Source organism: Callorhinus ursinus, unplaced genomic scaffold (assembly GCF_003265705.2).
Source record: "Callorhinus ursinus isolate GAN/ISIS: 27379988/994484 unplaced genomic scaffold, GSC_fseal_2.0 scaffold20, whole genome shotgun sequence".
Lineage (NCBI taxonomy): Eukaryota > Metazoa > Chordata > Mammalia > Carnivora > Otariidae > Callorhinus > Callorhinus ursinus.
The window spans coordinates 6,713,922-6,735,751 of NW_027397082.1; the positions used below are offsets into that span (position 1 = coordinate 6,713,922).

The 21,830-nt window shown below is 41.2% G+C and overlaps 1 protein-coding gene across 2 annotated transcripts in view; it reads right to left on the reverse strand.

Annotated features, from left to right (window-relative positions):
• Positions 1–15,258: 15,258 nt before the first annotated feature.
• FHIP2A (FHF complex subunit HOOK interacting protein 2A) overlaps positions 15,259–21,830 on the reverse strand; it is a 34,327-nt gene continuing 27,755 nt past the window's right edge. For both annotated transcript variants that reach the window (XM_025880460.2, XM_073904162.1), the window contains exons 15-17: positions 19,148–19,288; positions 18,684–18,787; positions 15,259–18,582 (exon numbers count right to left, since the gene is read on the reverse strand). In XM_025880460.2, coding sequence (XP_025736245.1) covers positions 18,477–18,582; positions 18,684–18,787; positions 19,148–19,288 — 351 coding nt within the window. In that variant the 3' untranslated portion in view covers positions 15,259–18,476. The remainder of the gene's footprint in view (positions 18,583–18,683; positions 18,788–19,147; positions 19,289–21,830) is intronic.

A 21,830-nucleotide genomic window follows, 5' to 3' on the forward strand; every position in this document is an offset into this window, starting at 1 on the left:
ATTGTGTAGTATGCCAAGCTGGGATGGAATATTCCTTTTATTTTCATCCAGTACAGACCAATCAGATGTCTTATCTCTTTTACTCTCGAAGAGAGGCATTATCAACAATTGCTCACTCTAATAGTAAATAATTAGGGCTGTAGGGGTATGTGTTGGGGGGAGAATGTTCTAAAAAGCATGATGTCTTTGAAACCAAGGAATTACACTGTAGATAAGAAGATAAGATGCACAGATAAGAAAAGACGAGAACTGGTACCATTGGTAGAGACTCCACAGCTTAGCAATTGCTTGGTTATGTTCCAAATGTCCCTTGGAAAATAGATGTAAAATTCGGACTATTTCCCCATATGAAGAATGTTCTAAAGGTCCTGCTATTTCAGGTATCATTTAAAAAAATGATTTAACCCTGTAATATCACAAAATGATCCCAAATCCTTAGCCTCCAAGGCCTTCCCCAGTCTGGATCCTGCTCTCCCTTCTAATCTCTCAGCTCTCCTTACTTTGTCCACCAACTATATCACCCTGGCCTTCTTTGTGCCTCCAATGCTCTGCTCTGTCACAAGCTTCATGTTTCCTAGTCCTTCCCTCGGACCATTCCTTCCTGCCCCAACCCTACCTTGTACCTTCACCATCCCTTAGTCATCCTTCTGGATCCAGCTTAAATGGGACTTGCTCAGGAGGTGTTTTCTGACCTTCAGACCAAATCTTCTTTCTAAACACCACTGCAGCACCACCTGGCATGTCTTTTGTCCTCCTTACTGCACCAGTAGGAATTAGTGTCTATGTCCTCTCTCGGAGCCTGCATCCTCATGTGCATGATGGAGTGTGTACCATGTGAGGTTGTTATGACAACAGAAGGAAACAATGCAAGCGAAGAGCATGGCGCATCATAGGCTCTCCAACCACGTGAGCTCTTCCTGTCCTATGAAGGGAACAGAAATGCTAGAGGCTGAGTTCTGCCCAGTCCCTTGCTTAGAGTTGCATGCCTGAGGTTGCTGCTGGAGCTTTTCTGGTTCCCAGGAGGGGATGAACAGTTGCCTCCTGCCTGAGGCTGCTCAGAACAAGCCCTTGAGAGTCTCTTCTCCTGGGTGAGGCCTAGCTTGCTGCTCACATTCAAGCCGAACAGGAAGAGCTGTAAACAGCCTTATTAAACAAAAGATGTTACAAACAGATAAAGTACACATACACACACACATATGTGCATGTGCTCACAAATGTGATTGACTCATTAGGTCTTGACTGTTTGGGAAATGGATTGGCTGTTGGGCTTTTAAGTAAACCTACAGATAAAACGGGTCATGTTTGGATTTTCCAGGAGAGAGAGAGAGAGAGAGAGAGTTTGTGTCTGTCTCTGTGTGTGTACATGTGTGTGTGTGTGTGTGTGTGTGTGTGTGTGTGGCAGAGCTGTAAGATGCCCCAGAATGGGCATTTGGGGAGAACTGCTAGGCTAGCCATGCTTGAAATGTACAGATCTTCCTCAGTCTTCTTGCTGAGGCTCTGCAGACCACAAGGAACTGCCAGACTAAATTAGTGGCTCTGTAAACCCAGCCTCTGTGGCTCAACAGCTGGGACAAAAATCTTTGAAGTCTCCTACATCCTGGCAGGCTTCTCTATAATATTTACAGGAGGGAGGCAACATGGTAAACCCAGGGGCTTGGAGATCTGGGATGAAGGCCCAGGATGAGGCTGCCACGGGCCATCTGGGTAATCTTGGGCAAATCTCTTCTCTCTATCTCCTTTCTTTACCTGCAAAAAGTAGTTTAAAAAAATCCCTATCTACCTTATAAGATGATCATGAGGAGCCCTGATATAATCAGTGTCTCAGCCCCTGGTGAAGTGATAGACAAACAACAGGGATTATTTCGCAAACATTGTTCCAGTTTATCTTCCTTACCCTTGAAGGCTTTTGGAAAGCTCTTCAGAGGCTGTGACCTAGTAATCAACTTGTATTTATTTGTTGGGAAGCTTCTGTAAATCAAAGTCATAAAAAGAGACTCAGTTAAGGAAGCATTTCCGCTCGCTGGGAGAATGAGTTTCAGGCCCAGGAAGGGGCACTGGGAGGCTGAAGAGAACTTTTAGGCACATTAAGCTCCCCAAACACTCACATCAGTTCAGGCACAATGATTATTTGAAGTCCCTAAGCCATCTTCCAGCAAATCAGTAATGTTCAGTGGGTCAGCAGTTTGCAATTGTTTCCAGGGATTTCTGTTGTTTTTATACTTGCAAGTTTCCTCTGGTCTCTATAAGAATGGAATTTTCATATAATAATTGAGATGGTCTCATGTGGAAGTAAAGTCCTTGTTGCAGCTATTGCAAAGAAAGACAGATTGACAAAGGGGAGTGTATGAGCAAAGGCAGCTTTTGTCTTGTTTCTGAAACAGCCTTTTATAGTGGTTCCCGAATGCTTGTCTGATGCCCCACATGCAGAATCTCCAGAATACTCCCTTAAAATACAGCTACCTGGATCCCATACAGGACGCACTGAATCCAAGAATGGGCCCAGGATTCTTCAGGTGATTCAAATGCCCAGCTAGTAGCAAAAAAACAGCAGATGGGAGCTTTCCCTTGGATGTTTAGTGCGCAAAGGACCCTTGGCGACGGCTTGGTGTTAATCCAGGTCTAGATCGGCAGGGGTCCTGGGAAGATGAGTGTTTGGCCTCCCTCAAGCCAATGTTTTTAAAATATCGCATTCAACACTTAATTTAGAGGAGAGACACCTGGTGTTAAGTTGGGAAGCCTCCTCTATTGCTTGCCGGGAATCTGCTCTTGCCCCAAACCTGCAACCTTTGCTCAGCAACCACATGGTGTGTGTGTGTGTCCATTTATATGAAATGTCCAGAATAGACAAATCCACACAGACAAAAAGTAGATTTGTGATTGTCTGGGGTGGCGTTGGGGGAGTTAGGGGTGATGGCTAAGGGAAGTGGGTTTCTTTTTTTTTTAAAGATTATTTATTTGAGAGAGAGATAGCGAGAGGGAGCATGAGCAGGGAGGAGAGGGAGAAGCAGACTCCCCACGGAGCAGGGAGCCTGACGCGGGGCTTGCCTGACGCGGGGCTTGATCCCAGGATCCTGAGATCAAGACCTGAGCTAAAAGCAGAAGCTTAACCAACTGAGCCACCCAAGAGCCCTGGGAAGTGGGGTTTCTTTCTGGGATAATGAAAATATTATAAACCCGTGGAAATGTAAGCACAGCCCTGTGAAGATACTGAAAGCCACTGGATTATACACTTTAAATGGGTAAATTGTATGGTATGTGAACTATATCTTCAGAAAACTAGAGACAAGCAAAACTTGACTCAGAGAAACCAAAACCCCACAGTTAACCGTGTTTCCTGCTCCTTACAAGGCAGCTGAAGAACCATCTCTTGATATTGGGCGTCCAGAGATTCAGTAAAATCTTGTGTGGGCTCCAGATATCTGGGCAAGAGCCTCTGGTGATTCCGATGTTAGGGAGTGTACACACAGGTATTTGGAAACCACTATACAATTCTCTATTTCAGAGGCAATTTTTCCCACAACGTTGCCTTTCTAGAAAAGTGTTAGTACCCCAGTGTGTGTGTGTGTGTGTGTGTGTGTGTGTGTGTGTGTGTGTGTGTTTCCATAAAAATTTATTCACATACGCTTTAGTCTGTCTCTAGTATTTTATAGATGAGATCAGTTCCCCTCTGTAACCTGATTTTGGGGTTTACCTAAGCCAAATCCCAGGGGAAAGAGGTAAAATGGGAATAAAGAACAGGTCACTACATAATTATGAGCTACGTGAGATTGCCTGGCATTGTGGAAATCATGAGAGCGCTAGCTGTCCGGGTTCAAGTTCTGGTCCACCTTTAATAAATGTCACCTTCTCTCTCTTGGCCTGTAGCTTTGGAATATTGGTGCTTTGCTCATAGAATGATTCTGAAGAGTAAATGATATAATAAATGCATAAAACATGGCACAAAATATCTGCTCAGTAAAAAGTAGCAAATATTACTGTTATTTAACTTCTCATTTCATACACGTTATGTTTCTTTATTTGGATTTTAAGCTCCTTTGTGCAAAGTTCTTTGATTCCTGCATAGTTCCTATTATAGTTTTTTACGAGCAAAAGCCAAGAGAGTCAAGGAGGAAGGACAGGTTATAGAGGACACCCATGGGCCACTTGTCCAGGCTCTCCTTTCCTAAGGGTTATCCTGGCGCCACCATCCATCTATAAAGTTTCCTTCCTGGGGTGCCTGGGTGGTTCAGTTGGTTAAGCGTCCAACTCTTGATTTCGACTCAGGTCCTGATCGTAGAATCAGGGGATAGAGTGCCGGCATTGACTCTGTGCTCAGCACAGAGTCCGCTTGAGTTTCTTTCTCCCTCTCCCTCTGCCCCTCCCACCTGTGCCCTCGCTCTCTCTCAAATAAATAAGCCTGAAGAAGAAGAAGAAGAAGAAGAAGAAGAAGAAGAAGAAGAAGAAGAAGAAGAAGAAAGAAGAAGAAGAAGAAGAAGAAGCAGCAGCAGCAGCAGCAGCAGCAGCAGCAGCAGCGGGCTTCCAGCAGCTCCCATAACCGTGTGATCTTACCCTCACCCCCCTGCCCAGGCGTAATTGGTTGGACTAAGTGAGGACACCCAAGTCAAGCTTGGCCAATGAGTCCCTGTCCTGGGAATTTGTAACTGGGGCCAAGGGATTCCAGCCAGTATCTCCAGGACGCTGGGGAAGAGAATATGTAAACCCTCAAGAGAGTGCAGCTATTTCCTACTAGAAGCATAAAAACAAGGTACGGGTATAAAACAGACACTCTCATCTCCCACTGTAGCCACATGGGGATTTGACCTGTATTCATACAGGGTGATTTTAGGCGACTATTCGCAATGCTTCTAAAGAATTTTTTATTTATTTTTATTTTTTAAAGAATGAGAAAATGTTTTTATTATATTGCTAAGGTAAAAAGGATAAAACAAAATTATGTAGCCCTCATAGGTTAAAAAATAATACATGTGCATAAAATACTGGAAATACCTAAAAATGTCAATAGTGAGAGAGGGGTTCTGAATGATTTTATTTATTTTTTAATACTTTCTGACTTTTCAGGTTAAGTCTATATAATGGAGGGCAAAAGCCAATGTAAATTTTCTTCCCCCTTTTCTTTAAAAGGTTAAGCTCTTCTGGCCTCATTTCTATCAGAATCCTAGCTTTTTTGATATCTGATAAGCTAATTTGCACATAGGTGTTACTAACTTGTTAGCTCTTTAACGGTGTTATTGAAAATGGGCTTCCAGAGGCAAGATGACTTCATACAGCTGTTCTCAACCATTGACTCCTTCTAGAACTAGGCTAATCAGTTCTACCTCCAAAGTCAAATATCTATAGTGATTTCCCAATTTGTAGGAGAAAACATAATAGAATTTTCTAAAATTAAATTTTTCTCCCATAAAGTTTCCCATGATGTCTGCTACCAATCTCTCAAATAGAATCTTGTAGAGTGAACATTAGAATTACTGAGGAGCTTTACAATATGCAAATACCATTGTTCCATCTTTCAGAGATTCTGATTTAATTGGTCTTTTGTGGGATCCAGATAGCTATACCTTTAAATCTTTTTAGGTGATTCTAATCTTCAGGCAGGATTGGGAACCGCTAATTGAATACCTAGTTGAATACAAAATTCCATATTCAAGTATTTCGTTGTCTAAAGCTTAATATATCCATATTTGTTAGGATTTCAGAAGGAGCTTCATGATTTTCAAATGCCCTACTAATTGAATGAATTGGAAACTCGGGCTGGAACCCACCCCCTGAGTCGTGCCTTTCCTGGTGGTGAGAGACTGTTTGGAGACATCGCCCTCCAGTGGCAGTACTTGGTAACTGTTTCGCCAGGCCCGGGTTCACCCTTCCCATTGATGGTTTCTCGGAGGAACAGGCCCAAAGGCTTCTCCTGAGCCTTCCTTGCTTGGCAGAGCCTCCAATCGGGTCTGCATTCCTTTCAACCAATGACTGGCTGGGCGTGGGCCTTGCCTTCCCTTTGAAAGCTCCCTCGAGTTAGTAATATGTCTGCCCCTTCCTGACAGGTCAGCAACAGACTTGGAACCATAAAACCTGGGACAGAGTTTCCAGACTGGTCCTTAATTTTAAGGATTAGCAGTTGCAGAGGAAAGTTGTAGGGTTGCTTTCTGCTGAGCTGAGCTAGAATTATTCCTGTAACTTTATAGAAAAAAAAAAAAATCAGGGGCGCCTGGGTGGCTCAGTCGTTAAGCATCTGCCTTCGGCTCGGGTCATGATCCCAGGGTCCTGGGATCGAGCCCCGCGTCGGGCTCCCTGCTCCGCGGGGAGCCTGCTTCTCCCTCTCCCACTCCCCCTGCTTGTGTTCCCTCTCTGTCTCTCTCTGTCAAATAAATAAAATTAAAAAAAAAAAATCACATCAACAGTTGTAGGGTATGGGAAGGAGGAAAAATGTAAATATTTAGCAAACAGAACTCTTAAGAATATTCAGTTTAGTTCTTTCCCTAGTGTGGGCTGGAAATTAGAGGTAGGTGGGGTACACTGCAGGGAGGGGACAGTTGAGGAGAGGAAGTGTCGCCAGGACGGACAGGGACAATGGGCCAGACTACACACCTGGGTCCTGGAGCTAAGATGTGGGGGAAGACTAATCTGTGCGAAGAAAACTTTATTGCACCTCAGAACCACTTGGGAAGCTTGTCCAGAAGTCTTCTGTGAAGGCCCATTCCACCAGTTATGACTCAATCGGCCTAGGGATCTCAGGGGATTTTGGACGCAGTAGAGGGTTCCAGGCGTGGTGCTAAAATATTACTCCCTCACTGAGTCCTTACAACAATCCTCTGAGCTAGATGGTACCACTCCCATTTTACACATGAGGACACTGAGGCTCAGGGAGGCGGCATTAGGTGCCTGAAGCTTCATAGCTGGGCAGGGATGAAACAGGACTGGACTACCAGGTTGGCGGTGGGAGGGAGCGGATCACAGGAACAAGCCACAAGAACAAGTCAAATCCTTAACTGCTACACCCAGTGCCTAAAGTCAGAGCACGACCAACAGTAGGCAGACCTGCACGCCGAGTCTACAGAACCCCTTGAGGACCTTCCGGTCTCCTTGAGGAAAGGCCCCAGACTCTGGGATGATGCCAAACCTATGCTGGTGGGAAAGGAAAGGCTGGGGGTGAGGTGGATATGGGGGGAGGGAGGAACAGAAGGTCGAGCTTCGGAAGACAAGGCAGGGCCCAGAAACCAGGCGGTCACTGCAGAAAGCACAGGCCAGGCAGAGCGCTGGTGAGCTGGGAGGATGGGGGACCGGGGTCTCCTCCGCATCCTCCCGCAGTCCTTTCCCCTTGAGCTCCCTTCTTTCTTCTGGGTCTTTTCATGTTCCTTTCTTCTCCCACATCCTTTCTTCCTGTTTCTTCTCTTCCCCCCACCCCGCAGAGGAGGAGTTTTATCTTCCCTCACAGATCCAAGGCATGTCCACACAGCATGTCACACTCTCTCACAGGATGTAAAGGAGAACAATCAATCGTTTAAGTAAAGAAAAACATCAAAATCAGCTCTGTCTGCAGTCAAAACCCACGCCTGTCTTCTTCCCGTGGTGCGCACAGCCTCAGCCCCAAGCCTCCTCAGCCAGCGCCCTCCCCACAGAGCTGAGATCATCCCCGGGCCGCCAAGAGCAACCTGTAATTCCTGTGGCAACAGCACTTATCAGCGTCTCATGTTTAATGCAAGCGAGCTTCTGAGACAGAAAAGCTTTCAAGATACAGCTTAAGATACATAAATGCTGCCCTTTACAGAACAAACACAAATATACAAAGCCGATGTGGGTTTTCCTATTTTACAATAATTGTGTTCTCATCTGTACAGATTGAAACAAACCAGTTTTGTCAGAAGAACGGAAAAATCCATATACACAGGCCTCCATGGCCTAGAGAGGCAGAGGTTGTCTCCCAGAAGTTGTAAAATGAAGAAATGAAGAAATGCAGAAATAAGGTCATAAAAGTTTAGTTGATTGTGAATGATTATCATTAGCAATTTAATATTTTTAACACAAAAGGTATTAGGCAATGTAATTGTTCTAGTTACAAACTAATTACAGGATTCGTAGAAAGTAATAATTCACAGGGCACCATAGGTAATGGGATACAGGTAGAAAGCCATATTTTGAAAAACTTCTTTTGATCCCATCAGTATATGATTCTTTTGGAAACAACGTAAGTCTAAAATTGAAATCTTTTGTGTGGCCATGTTCCAGCTAATAATATTGGTGACTGTGGAGGTCTCTGTGCTGTGAATGTGGACACTCCTGTCTCTGAATAAATTCTACTGCTCATCCAACTGTGTCACCCATTTGAAACAGTTCTGATAGTATATCAACGTCCCCTAGCCTGTCTTAAGAATTCTCAGGTTGGAAGGGCTTTACAAATACCCTGCATCTAGTCCCATAGCCTTTCTTAGGCTATTTGGACCCAAAGCACCATGCCAAGTCAATGCATTGCTGCAGAACTCAATTTTTTAAATGGCCCTGGTGCTCCTTGAAGAAACTGCTGATTCCAGGATTGGGGCAGGAAATGGGTGAGGTGAGCTTGGAGCATCTTGCAGTGCCAGTAAGTAAGGACATGTTCAAAAACAGACAGAAACCCTTTCCTGGATGGGGGATGTCAAAGGAGCAGAAGAGCCGATTGAAAGAGTTCCCAATGGCGAGACCGGAATAATTTGAGCAACAAACCAATGAAGCAGTACTGGATAACCCAAAGTATAAAATAAATATCCATGAGTCAATATTGATATAAATGAACAAATAGGGGTGCCTGGGTGGCTCAGTCGGTTAAGTGTCTGACTCTTGATTTTGGCTCAGGTCCTTAGATTGAGCCCCACATTGGGCTCCGCACTAGGTGGAGCGTCTGCTTGGGATTCTCTACCTCCCCCTCTGCCCCTCCCCCACCACTTGTGTGCATGCAGGCACTCTCTCTCTCTCAAAAATAAATAAATAAAATATTTTCTAAATAAATAAGTAAATAAATTGAACAAATGATTGCACAAATAAATGGGAGGGAGGATGCAAATTTTCCTTAGAGAATTCCAAATAATTTATGTAGTCTCTCCAGCCTCAAGAAGATAGAATATAACTCCCCATTTCTTAAGTGTGGGTTATAAGGGCACCTGGCTGGCTCAGTCAGAGGAGCATGTGACTCTTGATCTCAGGGTTGTGAGTTCAAGCCCCATGCGGGGTACAGAGTTTACTTAAAAAAAGTGTGGGCTATGCACTTGCTTCCAAAGAGGACAGTATGGAAAGAGGTGGGGCATAGCTTTATTGGGAACAGAGTCAAACAAAGATAAAATAGAACATTTGGTCAGGTCAAATGTATGGACTGGGATGTATTTACCTGACTTTGGATTGAGTGTGTTAGTTCACCCAGCCGCGAGTGGCCCGAGGGGTTTTCTCGGCTGATTCAATGAAATGTATTCTCATTAGTGGCCTACATTCAATGAGTTGAGATGCCATAGTTTCCTGGTGTCATGTCGAAAACTAATCCAAAGACTTAGGGGAGACGGGGATGTGGATTTATGTGGGGCACGAATACCCAACCATAGCTCCTGATGGGGTCCAGGGGGCAATGTCTCCATTAAACTATTAAGAAAGATTATTAATGAGGGAAGCATCAGGATCCTTGAAAAGCTCTGTGCAGACTGTCATCCCTAGGCTGGGGTTGATAATGGAAGATACTGAGATGGGTCCTGTCAGGAAGATAGAAACTATGTCATACGCATTTCAGGAGAGGGAATTTAATATGGGAATTAGTGGTGGTAAGGTTAGGAGGGCTGAACGAGGAAAAAGCGTCATTCACTGAGTTCACCCATTAATACTAACCCAGGAAACAGGAACCCGGGGCTGAGACAGCGAAGGGAAGAGGCAGGGGTTACACCCCAGGTAGCGTGGAGGAAGGCTCTGGAAAGAAAGCTGAGAATTGGGCCTCTGAGGGAAGCGCTGCCATGCTGTCGCCAGGCGAGCTTAAAGAATACAGAAGCTGAACCCAGTGCTGAGGTGACAGGTCAGGAACAGCAAGCAAACTCAAAGTTCCTCCCCCGCCCCTCCTGTTTCCCCTTCTCCCCGTAGAAACCCTTATCAACAAAACCGAGTAGAAAGCCGGCTGGTAAAGGAGAAATCTAGTTTGTGGGATCCTAGCGCAGCATCATAAAAACGATTAGAGGAGTAGATTTGGAACTGAGGGACAACAGCTTGATAACCTGCACAGAACTTGCCTTATCAACCTTTACTTTGAAAAGCAAACCTCTCAAAGACAGGCACTTTCTTGAAATTCCTTCTCATAGCCAGGTGGGATTTTAGTAAACACTGGTTGAGCTCCATGGATGATGTTACTATAGTCCTGGGACAAACAATCTCTTTTGGACCTCAGACCTCAACGTTTACAGACATAGCACTTGATTATAGTGTTTTATGTATCTCGCTAGAAAGTTTTTCCCACGCCAAGCAGGATCATTCTGGAGAGTTCTATCAGGAAGGCAGAGCTCTGCCTTTGTCTAAGTGGAGTAGCCTCTTGCCATCAGTGGTCTGATGAATAGAAGTAATGAGGGCAGCTTACCTACCCGTGCGAAATACCTTCTCCTTTTTTAATCATGGTAAGAGGCAGGGATCAGCCTCCGTGGTGATGTGGGGATTTCTGAAGTGTTTGCAGATAAAAAAAAAAAAAAAAAAATATATATATATATATAAAATGCAGAGTCTGAGAAACTTGCAAGGTCTTTCCAAATATAATCCAGACACCAGTAGAAAAACTCAGCATGTACATCTGTCCAGCATTTCTTAACCAAAACAGGCCACTAGTGAGGATCTCTGTTCTAAGGAGTTAACGGCATTAGCGTGATCACATAATTTACTGGAGGAAAGACCAAAATACAATGTGTTTGTATCACAAAGTATAGCAGTGGCATACTGTATGAGGACAAAGAACTTTTCATAATGGCCTCAGAATGGTGTTGACAGTGAAATGCTCAGCCCAGAATTATTTATGTCAAATTAATTACACTTCCCTTATCTTTTTCTTTCTATTGAAATAAAAATGATAATAAATGAGCAACACTACTTGGCAAGATATATATCAGCTTTTTATCTGAAATACCCAACTCAATGACTATCAATTGTATTATACACTATGCATGAAAACACTCCAACCATTTAGAATCATGCAAAATTATTTTTATTTCAATGTCAAATTCCAAAGAAAACACTCAGAAATTGCTACGCACATTTGCATTTATGGCTCTTATTATTATTAGGATGTGGTTTTGAACCCAACTTCCAATGAGTCATGTGCTCTTGCCAACAGTATTTTCAGGGAAAAGTTTACTTGTGGCTGCATCACATTGGATCATTTTAGGGGGAATGCAAGTCTTTATAAAATGGAACCTGTTTATTGTCAAGGAGTCCAAAGGTACATGAACTATTGGGTTAATATTTATATCTTAATAGTACATGGTTTCTCCTCAATTTCCATTTCTGTGGGAACCCACCACCAATTCAACCTAAGAAAAAGATGATCTATTGTCTAATAATTTCTAAAACGGAATGGAAACAAAGATTGCAGGACACTAATAATTGAAGCAGCCAACAAAGATTTGAGAGCCATCAAATGCTCTGGGACTTGCTACATTGTTGATAAGAGCAACAGGATAAAGAGATTTAAGAAAGAAAGCATGTTTTAAACATGGAAGAATAATGTTTAAGGAATTGCTAATTTGTTTCCCTCTAGAAATCTTCAGTAGTACATGGTTCTCTGGGGAAGTCTAATCAATTAAAACCCAACATGCTATTCCATTTGTGAGTGGCATGAGAAATACATTTCTCATGTTATTACATAAATGAATCTCATCTTCAGGGCTTTGAAATATAACTTCATCCAGACTACAGTGAATTTGTATGCCATCTCATCTGTCTGCATTACAGTGAAATTGATTTTATGATTCCTTACCCATAAATTACAGGCCCGAGGCAGTAACAGACTTGGAGATGCCTTTGCTTTGTCTTCCCTACTCTCACAGGCTGGGCGTGTCACCTGCTTTTTTTCTGAACCACATCTAGCTCTTCACGCTTTGCAATTCTGGTTATAGTTCTCAACCTAAAAAAATGTGTTTTGAAAAACAGTGGTCTGTTAGACCCAGGATGTGTTCTTGGCTTGTTTGGATTCTCTAACCTGAATATTATCCCTGAAGCCCTTGGCACATTATTGGAATTAAACATTTTGTTAAGAACTAATAGAATGATCACCATGCGAATGAATGCACCTAACAACATGAGTACCATCAGGAAACAGCTACAGACGTCAACGGATGTCTTCCTTCTTTCCCTGCCCTCACCTCCTCAAATGAGAGCAAAGTAACCATGGTAGTGCTTGAGTTTCTGGCCGTCCTACTGGGTCCTCCTTTCATGTCAGGACTTGGTTAGTCATCAAGAGTCAAGAGAATTTGGGGCACCCGGGTGGCTCAGTAGGTTGACATCTGATTCTTGATACCGGCTCAGGTCATGATCTCAGGGTTGTGGGACTGAGCCCTGCGTTGGGCTCTGCGCTCAGCGCGGAGTCTACTTGTCCCTCTCCTTCCGCTCCTCCCCCACTCATGCTCGCTTGCTCTCTCAAATAAATAAAATCTTAAAAAGTCAGAATTATTACCTAAATGCCGCCTCCTCCACCCTTTTAAAAAGAAAATTTCTATTGGTTGATATACTGACTAGTCTAATTAGAGTGAAGAGTAAGATCAAAATATAAAACTACAAAACATGCTGAATTTCTTTTAATTCCTCAGACTCACCCTTGGGAGACCAGGTAATTCCTTGAGGCTACCTCCAGATGACTGAGGGTAGGAAGGGAAACATGTCGGGTCTCTTCATTTTGCTCCCTGGCAGGTATGACCCTTAGGTTGTCCTGCCCTGTAGCCTTACCTCAGCCTTAAATTTCAGGAGTGGGAGTTATGAAATGAGAACCAGTGGAGGTTTAGACATTTCATCCCTCTCCCATCTCTAGCCTGTGGCTTCTGAATTCACCTCTCCCGTCTTTGTCAACCCAGCTGGTTCTCAACCGGATATGCAGCCATCTTGTGCCCCAAAAAAGAATGGTGGTCAAGGAAGCATTGAGTTAAAGCAAGGAGAAATGTTTGGTTCTACAAATATTTTACTAAACCAAATTTTATGCCTAGTGTTCAGGTCATTTTTGAAGCCTACTTAAATCTTTTGGTTTTAAGATTTCAGTTGACTTTTTGCCTTCTATGTAATAGTTCTAGAAAGAGATCATTTAAATCAGAACAGTTTATTACTATTCACCAACTGAGAAAATATGGGCCCCAAAGCACAATCGTTTGGGCTGGTGCTTTATACCAATCTCAGAATGAAGAAGGTGAAACAAAACAGTTACCTGTGATAAACGTAACAGGACAGAGAACCGTGTTCCATTTCTCGCTGACCTGACTTTATGGTTACGACTTCTCACAATATCCAGCATACCTCTAGTTCCAAGTAAGAATGTAATTCAGTCAAGACTTGAGTTTTAGTTCCCTTTAGGTGATCTCCAACACCAGTAAACCCTTGAACAACATGGGCTTAAAACAGCACACATCCACTTACAAATCTTTTGGCTGTAGTATTGAAAATATACTTTCTCTTCCTTATGATTTTCTTAGTAACATTTACTTTTCTCTAGCTTACTTTATATACTGAATACAGTATATAATACACATAACATAGAAAATATCTGTTGACAATTTTTGTGACATTATATGCAGATTTTTTTACTTCATGATCGGGGGTGGGGGGGTCGGGGGCGGGGATCAGCATACCTAACACCCTGGCATTGTTCAAGGGTTAACACTACTTCTTTCTGCCTTTGCTCTCACAACACTTGGGTACTAACAGCATTCACCAGTGGGGGCTGGAATTCACCAGAGTTCCTTCACCTGTGACTGTGACCTCTTGAGGACAGAAATTGCTTGTTTCTAGCACCTTAAAACCTGGCTCATCCCAAGTTCTCAGTAGGTTATTTGTTGAATAACCAAATTATTGTTTGTGACAGCATATTTTTGACATGTTCAGAGATGCTACTCTAACACAGAAAAATCTCTGATGCACACAACAAACCATAAGCGGTGAGTGTACACGAAACAGGCTTTGATGGATCTCCCTGAATGGCAGTCAGGTATAGATCAAGTAAAATTAAAAGCCAGTCTCTCCTAAGAGCTAGGCCCATGAGCAACAACTTTCCTAACCGGCTTAAGACCAACTAAAACCGATTCCACTTCTTCCATCCATGGATCCTTCGGCATCAAACTGTCATGCAGTGCTTCTGCTGGCTCATTTTTTGTTTGCTTTGAGATGTAACTTTTGAGAGTTACTCTCCCAAAATTTTGACTTTAACAATTTTATGTCAGTTCTTTAAATTCCCTTGAGATAACAAGTTTTCCAGATGAAACACTGCAAATTTCTTAATGAATAGCAGTCTCAACCAGGTTTTTGGACTAGGGATCTGATTATACATCCCTAAAATGCAGTTTTTCTTTTATAGCAGCTCAAGGCAAGAAGGGTAATTTCAACTCAATGTCTAAACCTACCTCCCTACATCCTTTCAACCTGTTCTCTTTTAAGTCCTTCTAAAACTATTTTGAATAACAGTGGCTGAAAGATCCTGGGTAGGTGGGATTAATAATTACGCTTTTTCTCTCCCTGACTGCGCTATGTATTATGTGTTTCTTTCAGTTTCCAATCAGGGCACTTTGGCAAATATTCAAATGAATGGAATAAGCCTAGAGTCTAATTGTCTTTACGGGCCAGTTAAAGAAAACAGTTTTTATATGCGTTACAGATATGTTAAGAAATAATGCTTATAATGAATTGTTTTTCTAAGACTTGTATAAACATTCCTTCCTTTAAGGATGTGGTTATTAAGGAGTGGGGTGTAGGGTATATAATGAGGCTCACTCAGGGGGATTTTTCAAGCTATACATTCCCCTGCCACAAATGTTCTGATTCTGTTCCTTCTTGTTCTCTCCCTGGAATCAATGCTATAGTGACCCATGAACTGTTGTGTGTCATATTTTTTTTTTTTTTAAGTGAGCTGTATACACAATGTGGGGGCTTGAACTCACGACCTTTAGATCAAGAGTCTCATGCTCCACCCACGGAGCCAGCCAGGCACCCCAATGTGTACCATACCCTGCTGTGTATGAATTACTGTTTTAGGCTTATCAGTGAATAAAATGTTTTCAATTAGAATTCTATAAAAATATAAGACACTTTGCTTAAATTACATTATTTATTTTTGGATTATCCCTCTTAGTCCTGCATGCATCATTAGCACAAAAAGTTGAACTTAATCACAACCTCCTTTTGAAGAAATAGTAGGTACACAATCACCATCTGAAGAGTTTTTCTTCACAGACGGCCCAAGAACTCCGGCCTTGGTAATACTGTCAGTAACCTACACAATGTTCAATAGAAAAATTTACCAAATATCCTTTGTTTAATGTAAACAAGGCAGGAGGCCAGAGTATTATAGTAACACTATTTTACAGGGCCCAGAAATATGATTATCTATCATGTTTTAACATATCAAGTGTCACAATGACATGCATATTTTGATTAATTATACAACCCAAAATATAAGTGCCATATAATTTGTGGTTTTAGCACTTGACTGCAACTTCTGTCAATACCTGTGAACTTCATAATTAAAAGGGAATTGTATATTAATGTGATAATTTATGGAAATATGTCACCATGAATTATGAAGTAATTCCATAATTTGTGCCCCGTAAAATTAAGTGTAACAATCTTTACACTAGCAACAGTGTAAGCAAGCCAAGGATTTTGGTCCTTTTGTGTGTGTGTGTGTATGTGTGTGTATACACACACATACACACACACACACACATATATACACATGTACACACACATAATAATGTACAATTAAACCAAAGGGCTATGAATCCTCTCATAGCTTCCATATTGCACAGATAGATACATTATGAGAACATTACATAGTTAGAATGTGACTAATACAATGATAATTGGCTGAGGACAAATCTGAGTTCTAGCAAGTGAAGAATGTGGCTCATTACTAAAAATAAAGTCAAAGACTATACTGTTAGAAAGTTAAAAACAATGTGCATACCTATTTATACTGATGTGAAGCCGGGCTAACATTCATCTTGGAACTTGCTATGGCAATCGGTTGTTAAGGTGCTACTTTCCACCCAACACAGTGCATTTGAGTCACTGTTTTGCAAGTACTGAGTAACAGAAATATTCAGCTTTCACAAGACAGTACGACATAGACTAGTAGCACATTGTTTCACTGACAAATCCAACTCACTGTGAGAACTTGTGCTGGCTCTAGGTCTGTCTGAACTAAACAGGAAGAAGAAAGAAAGAGAAGCTCAGAAGAGAAACAACTTAGATCTTAAGCTTTAGCTGACTACAGATCAAAATCATTACAATAACTTAGGAAAATTAAGAAGCAGCATACACACACACACAAATATAAAAGTTAAAGCTTTTCTGAGCTTGGTGTCATGTATTAGCTGTAAGGTCCCATTGCGAAATCAAGGATAAAATAGTATTTGGCTTGAGAGGTAATTGCTAATACACCCATTGAGCACTGCGCAAACATTAAGAAGTATCTACTATCTCTTAATGCCTTATTTTAAATAAACCTACATCAAAGTAACTGACTACAGCCATGTCTAAAAATGGAAATGTTGCAGTGTTTCTCGCGTGGGCTGGTCAATAAATACAGAGCACTGAACAATGCTTTCCCGTCATTAAAAATCATTTGAAGAAAATCACGCACAAAGTAACCATCTCCCACTTTTGTTTTTTTCCTTGTTGCGCTTAATAAATGTGCTTAGACTGAGCTAACAAAGATTTGCATTAAACTAGAAAGGTAGTCTTAACATTGATAAGCATTCTAGAGCCAAGAATATTCATAATCTTTTGCTATTTTGTTCTTAATAAATAGCCAAAACTAACTATAAATCAGAAAAATACAACAAAATTAGCAGAAGGTGTAAAATGCGCTTCTATGCACATGCCACATGATGTACATACACAAACACGCTACATAAAACAACTTCTTACAAGGAGCAGCGACGCCTCCTTCCAAGCTGGAAATTTTGATAGTCCGCTCCCGGCAAATTTCAGCAAATGGAGAGATAAAGCACAAAGCGCTGCTGCTTAACATTTCAACGGGAAGAGGAGGAGGAGGAGGAGAGGAAGAAGAAAGCTTAAAAGCAACATCTGAGTGACAAGCATCACTCAAAGGAGGAGTAGAAAGTGGATCAGCAAACAGCATTCTGTAAATCTAGGAGAAGCACGCCGTGCACAGCACAGCTCCGCTGAACTACCACACAGTCCTTCATATAGACCCAATTGACCCAAAATTCCTTAACACGTAAACAGGACAGACTGGTTTTCCTTTTAAATCTTAGAATCATTTAAAACAAAAGACTGAACAAAATGGAAAAAAAAACAAAAACCAAAAAACAAACAACTGTAAACACTGAGGAGGCCCACTGGCATTTTGATTGCTGCCAAAGGGTTATCCGTTCCCGCCTAGACACTACCATGCATTTCAGTAAGAAATCAAATTATAAAGCAATTTTTATAAAGCAACTTTCAGAGAGGGACAGAAGGAAAAAAAAAAAGGTTCGCAACCCAATATATTTTCATTAGCTTAAAAAAATACTATTTCAGCAAACATTACCAATGGTGAGCACAAATTCAACATTGTTGCAAAAATGACAGTTTAAATATACTGGGACCCATACGTGAAAATCAATCACTAACATGGCTATGTGCACCAAGAGTAAAAGAACGTTTTTTTAAAAAATATATATTAATCAAGAACTTCTTTATCATATTAAATTGTTATTCTTAGAAAAGCTGAAGAAAGTTAATGGTGCTCTACACATTTTTATCTCCTATTAACTCATTTGATGGTTTCTGAATTGTATTTTTTCTCATTTACAGTTTTTTTCCATATTTTGTTTGATAAGAATTCTGACCTTAAAAAGTTATAAAATTAGTTCGTTTTTTTTTCTTTGCTACTTATTAATCCAAAAGAATATAAGCATTTGAGTCCCAGAGAATGTCAAAATGCCTTGCTACCTAAAAGGATATTAAAATAACAGAAATATCATCAAAGTCATGACATCAGAAATTTTGCAGCTTTTCACACAGGCATTAGAAATGCTTCTTTCCTGAAGTTCCTTTGATTGTATCCTGGATTCAAGGACGTGCAATCTTACATATAGAACCATTACGGTAAAGCCAATGAAAACAACATCATACATTTTACTGAGAATGTCCACTCAATGGGTTCTTAATGGTTCTGTCCAGTTTACAGCAGTACTTCATTTAAAAAGGCTTTTTATCCTCTCGGCTGGGTGAAGCTGAGTCTTTTTTGATGAAATGTACACTACAGTTCTGCTCCCTTAGCTCCTTGGAGGACGCTATTACGGTGTGGAGGAAGCATGGTATTTCACAAATGCAATTGCCGCCAGTTCCTTACAGAACTCTTCCAACACGATCACACCCTCTAGCAAAGTGATGTGGTCAATGCTGGTAAAAGGAAAGCAAACAGTAAGTCAATTCAAGATACTACCATTTCATCAAGCTTTGGTGACTTGTTTAGATCAAAAACATGTAAAACACTGGCTTACATAGGGCCTTCAGGTTCCAAGCCAAGCAATCGCTTTCTGACTAACAGAAGCTTGGGAGTAAAGTCTGGAATACGCTGAATTCGCACCATCAGGTCTCCGACAACCTGCATCAGAGACAAAAGGAACTGCGTTCCTGAAACCAACTACACAGGGATTTCCAGGATTAAAAAAAGACACTCAACTTCCTATTACTAAATGAAGAATGTCACCCTTCACTATTCACATTAACGATTTTGGCAAAGGCCTCACACCTGTTCCTTAAAATATAAATGTTACCATTTAAAAGAATGGATTTTTCTTTTTTTCTCCACATGCTAGAGTAAAATAACGACTTCTTGACAGTACACAAGTAGTATTTCCCATTATGTGACTCTAAGCACATACAATGGTTAAGGAACGTTAATGGACATGTGTATCACAGGTTTCATCAATCCGAGAGAACATAAACAGAACTAAGAACTCACCCTGACGATGACAGAGAAGAGGGATCTACAGCCAGAAGCAAGGTTTACATAAGGATCCAAAAGGTACTCGTGTACGTGTGGATGAGGGAAGAGGGAAAGTCTAGATAACACGGAGGTGACTTGTAAATTTACATCATATGGCTATGAAGAGGTAGAAAACAAAAAGACATTTGACATTATTTATAATGTATATACCTGAGCACTTCATTTACCATTTCAATGTGTCTTTTCAGGAAAGGAAAATATTCCGTCTTATTCCTCCCTCCACACGCTCTTCTACAACGAAAACATTGATAACTAACTTGGCTCTCACCGTCTTAGTCAAAGTACATATATCACAGTGCTAAAACTCAGGAGGGAAAAAAAGCGTGCATATAGACATGTGAAAAATACAAATATGTAACACAGTCATAATGCTTCTGTTTTACGCACGTTGTTCTAAGTAATGAGTGCTCAAGAGGTCATCAAAACTCACTGAAGTGTCATATGTAACATTAATAACAGCAACATAGGACACACTGAATAGAAGACCAAAGATAGAAAGGGAACTATTAAGATCTTTCAAAATACAGTAGTCTAATTTTAGAAACGATATTTTTCATCTTTTAGATTATTCAACTACTGCCAATTATCAGGAGCATGTATACAATAAAATAAAGTCAGATACACCAGAGAACCTTCTCAGCAGAAGGAGAGTACCTGGGGATAGAAATGACCACCACATGCCTCACAGTGAATGAAGAGGTTCAAAATGGTGATTACAACAGACAAGCATCATTTCATTTACACAAGAGCATTAACGCTCCCAAAACACTTATACATCTGGGTACAATTCCTCACACATCTTTTTGCATGTTGTATCACATTTTACTTGAATTCTAGTTTTTTTATTTTTAATCTGTTTACTCCACATAGAAAACAGCTTGGAGGGGCGCCTGGGTGGCTCAGCCAGTTAAGCGTCTGCCTTCGGCTCAGGTCATGATCCCAGGGTCCTGGGATGGAGCCCCGCATCGGGCTCCCTGCTCGGCGGGAAGCCTGCTTCTCCCTCTGCCTGCCACTTCCCCTGCTTGTGCTCTCTCTCTCTGTCAAATAAATAAATAAAATATTTAAAAAAAAAAAACAGCTTGGAGATGCTTTACAGACTATATCAAAATCAAAGCAAAAGGCACACTGTACAAAAACAGTTGCTGTCATCATGCCTAGAACTTTCAACAGAAATCTCATTCCTTCCAGCTTTCTTCTAAGCAGCCAAAGGAAACCGAGTGGCTGCGACAAAACTGACTTCTGTGGGAGGGCTGGAGGCGAGTGAGTAACCCGCGCTGAGGCTGGGGAAGAGAAAAGGGATTCGGGACGAGTGAATGTTAACTACAGACTCTGCCTGCTTCACTCCATTCACTGAGCAACTGCTAAACCCTTGATATATGGGGCGCCTGGGTGGCTCAGTCGGTTTGAGGGTCTGCCTTTGGCTCAGGTCATGATCCCGGGGTCCTGGGATGGAGCCCCGAGTCGGGCTCCCTGCTCAGCGAGAAGTCTGCTTGCCCCTCTACCCTGCTCATGCTCTCTCTCTCTCGCTTTATCTCAAATAAATGAAGAAAATCTTTAAAAAAATAAAAATAAACCCTTGATACAATGAACACCAATTAAGAAGTGAACACTGGCATTTGGAAGACAACAAATGCTAGGGCATGTGCCAAAAAAGAGCGAAAGTCCTGTGACATGGAGAAACCACAAGTCCTGTGTTAGAAGTCCAACTGTAGCGGGTTGGTTTGTTTTTTGTTTTGTTTTTTTTTTACCATGAGATTTGTGAACATGGATTTTCTGAACGAAGAAAAACGATCCCTAAGTCACTCTTATTCACAATCAAGCCTCAAGCAAGACAAATGAAAGGAGATACTATTCCTATGGAAGGGTAATTTGAAGAGCATATTCTCCAGCTTGACAATATATGCAACAGAATATAGCCTCCAGGACTCACTTCATAACAAACAATGAATTCACATGAAGTTGTATTTTAGGCACAGAGGAAACATTTTTAAAAATCTTTAAGAAGAATGCATTTGGTAAAGCATGTGAACAAAATCACTTAAAATACAACTTTAGTACAGTTTTGTATGTGACTTGATTTCTGGTAGTTCAGATTTTTAGGTCACTAAATTCTGCCATTTATAGGAGCTTCAACAAGTCAAGAGAATTTGGCTTTCAGCAGGGATATAAGTTGCCCCCTAAACTTTTTATTTTCCTTACAGGGTGTTACTTCGGTTTTTAGCTTTATGTGAACAAGAATCTATGTTCTTGGTTGTTTAAGAAGTTTAAGGCTGACTCAGATTATATTTTAATGTGAAAATGAAAACAAATCTCAGCTACACAGAAATTGTTCTCTCTCTGAAATGGTCTCTACTTCATAATGGTAATAACTTTAAAACAAGTTGGCCTTTTTTCTTTAATATGAATAACCCTTTCCTGGGTTAACAGTAAGTGCTTATATCTATTATTTTGGATGTATTTTCTACTTTTACATACAGTATTCACCTGAAACGAAAGCTAACCAGATTTTTCTGACATATCAAATGGACTTGGCCCATCTTCGAGCTCACACTAAATTTAAGGCCTGAATTTTAGGGCAATAAATTTTGACTTAAAAGCATACTAATGACCAAAAAAACAAAAAAAAACAAAAAAAAAA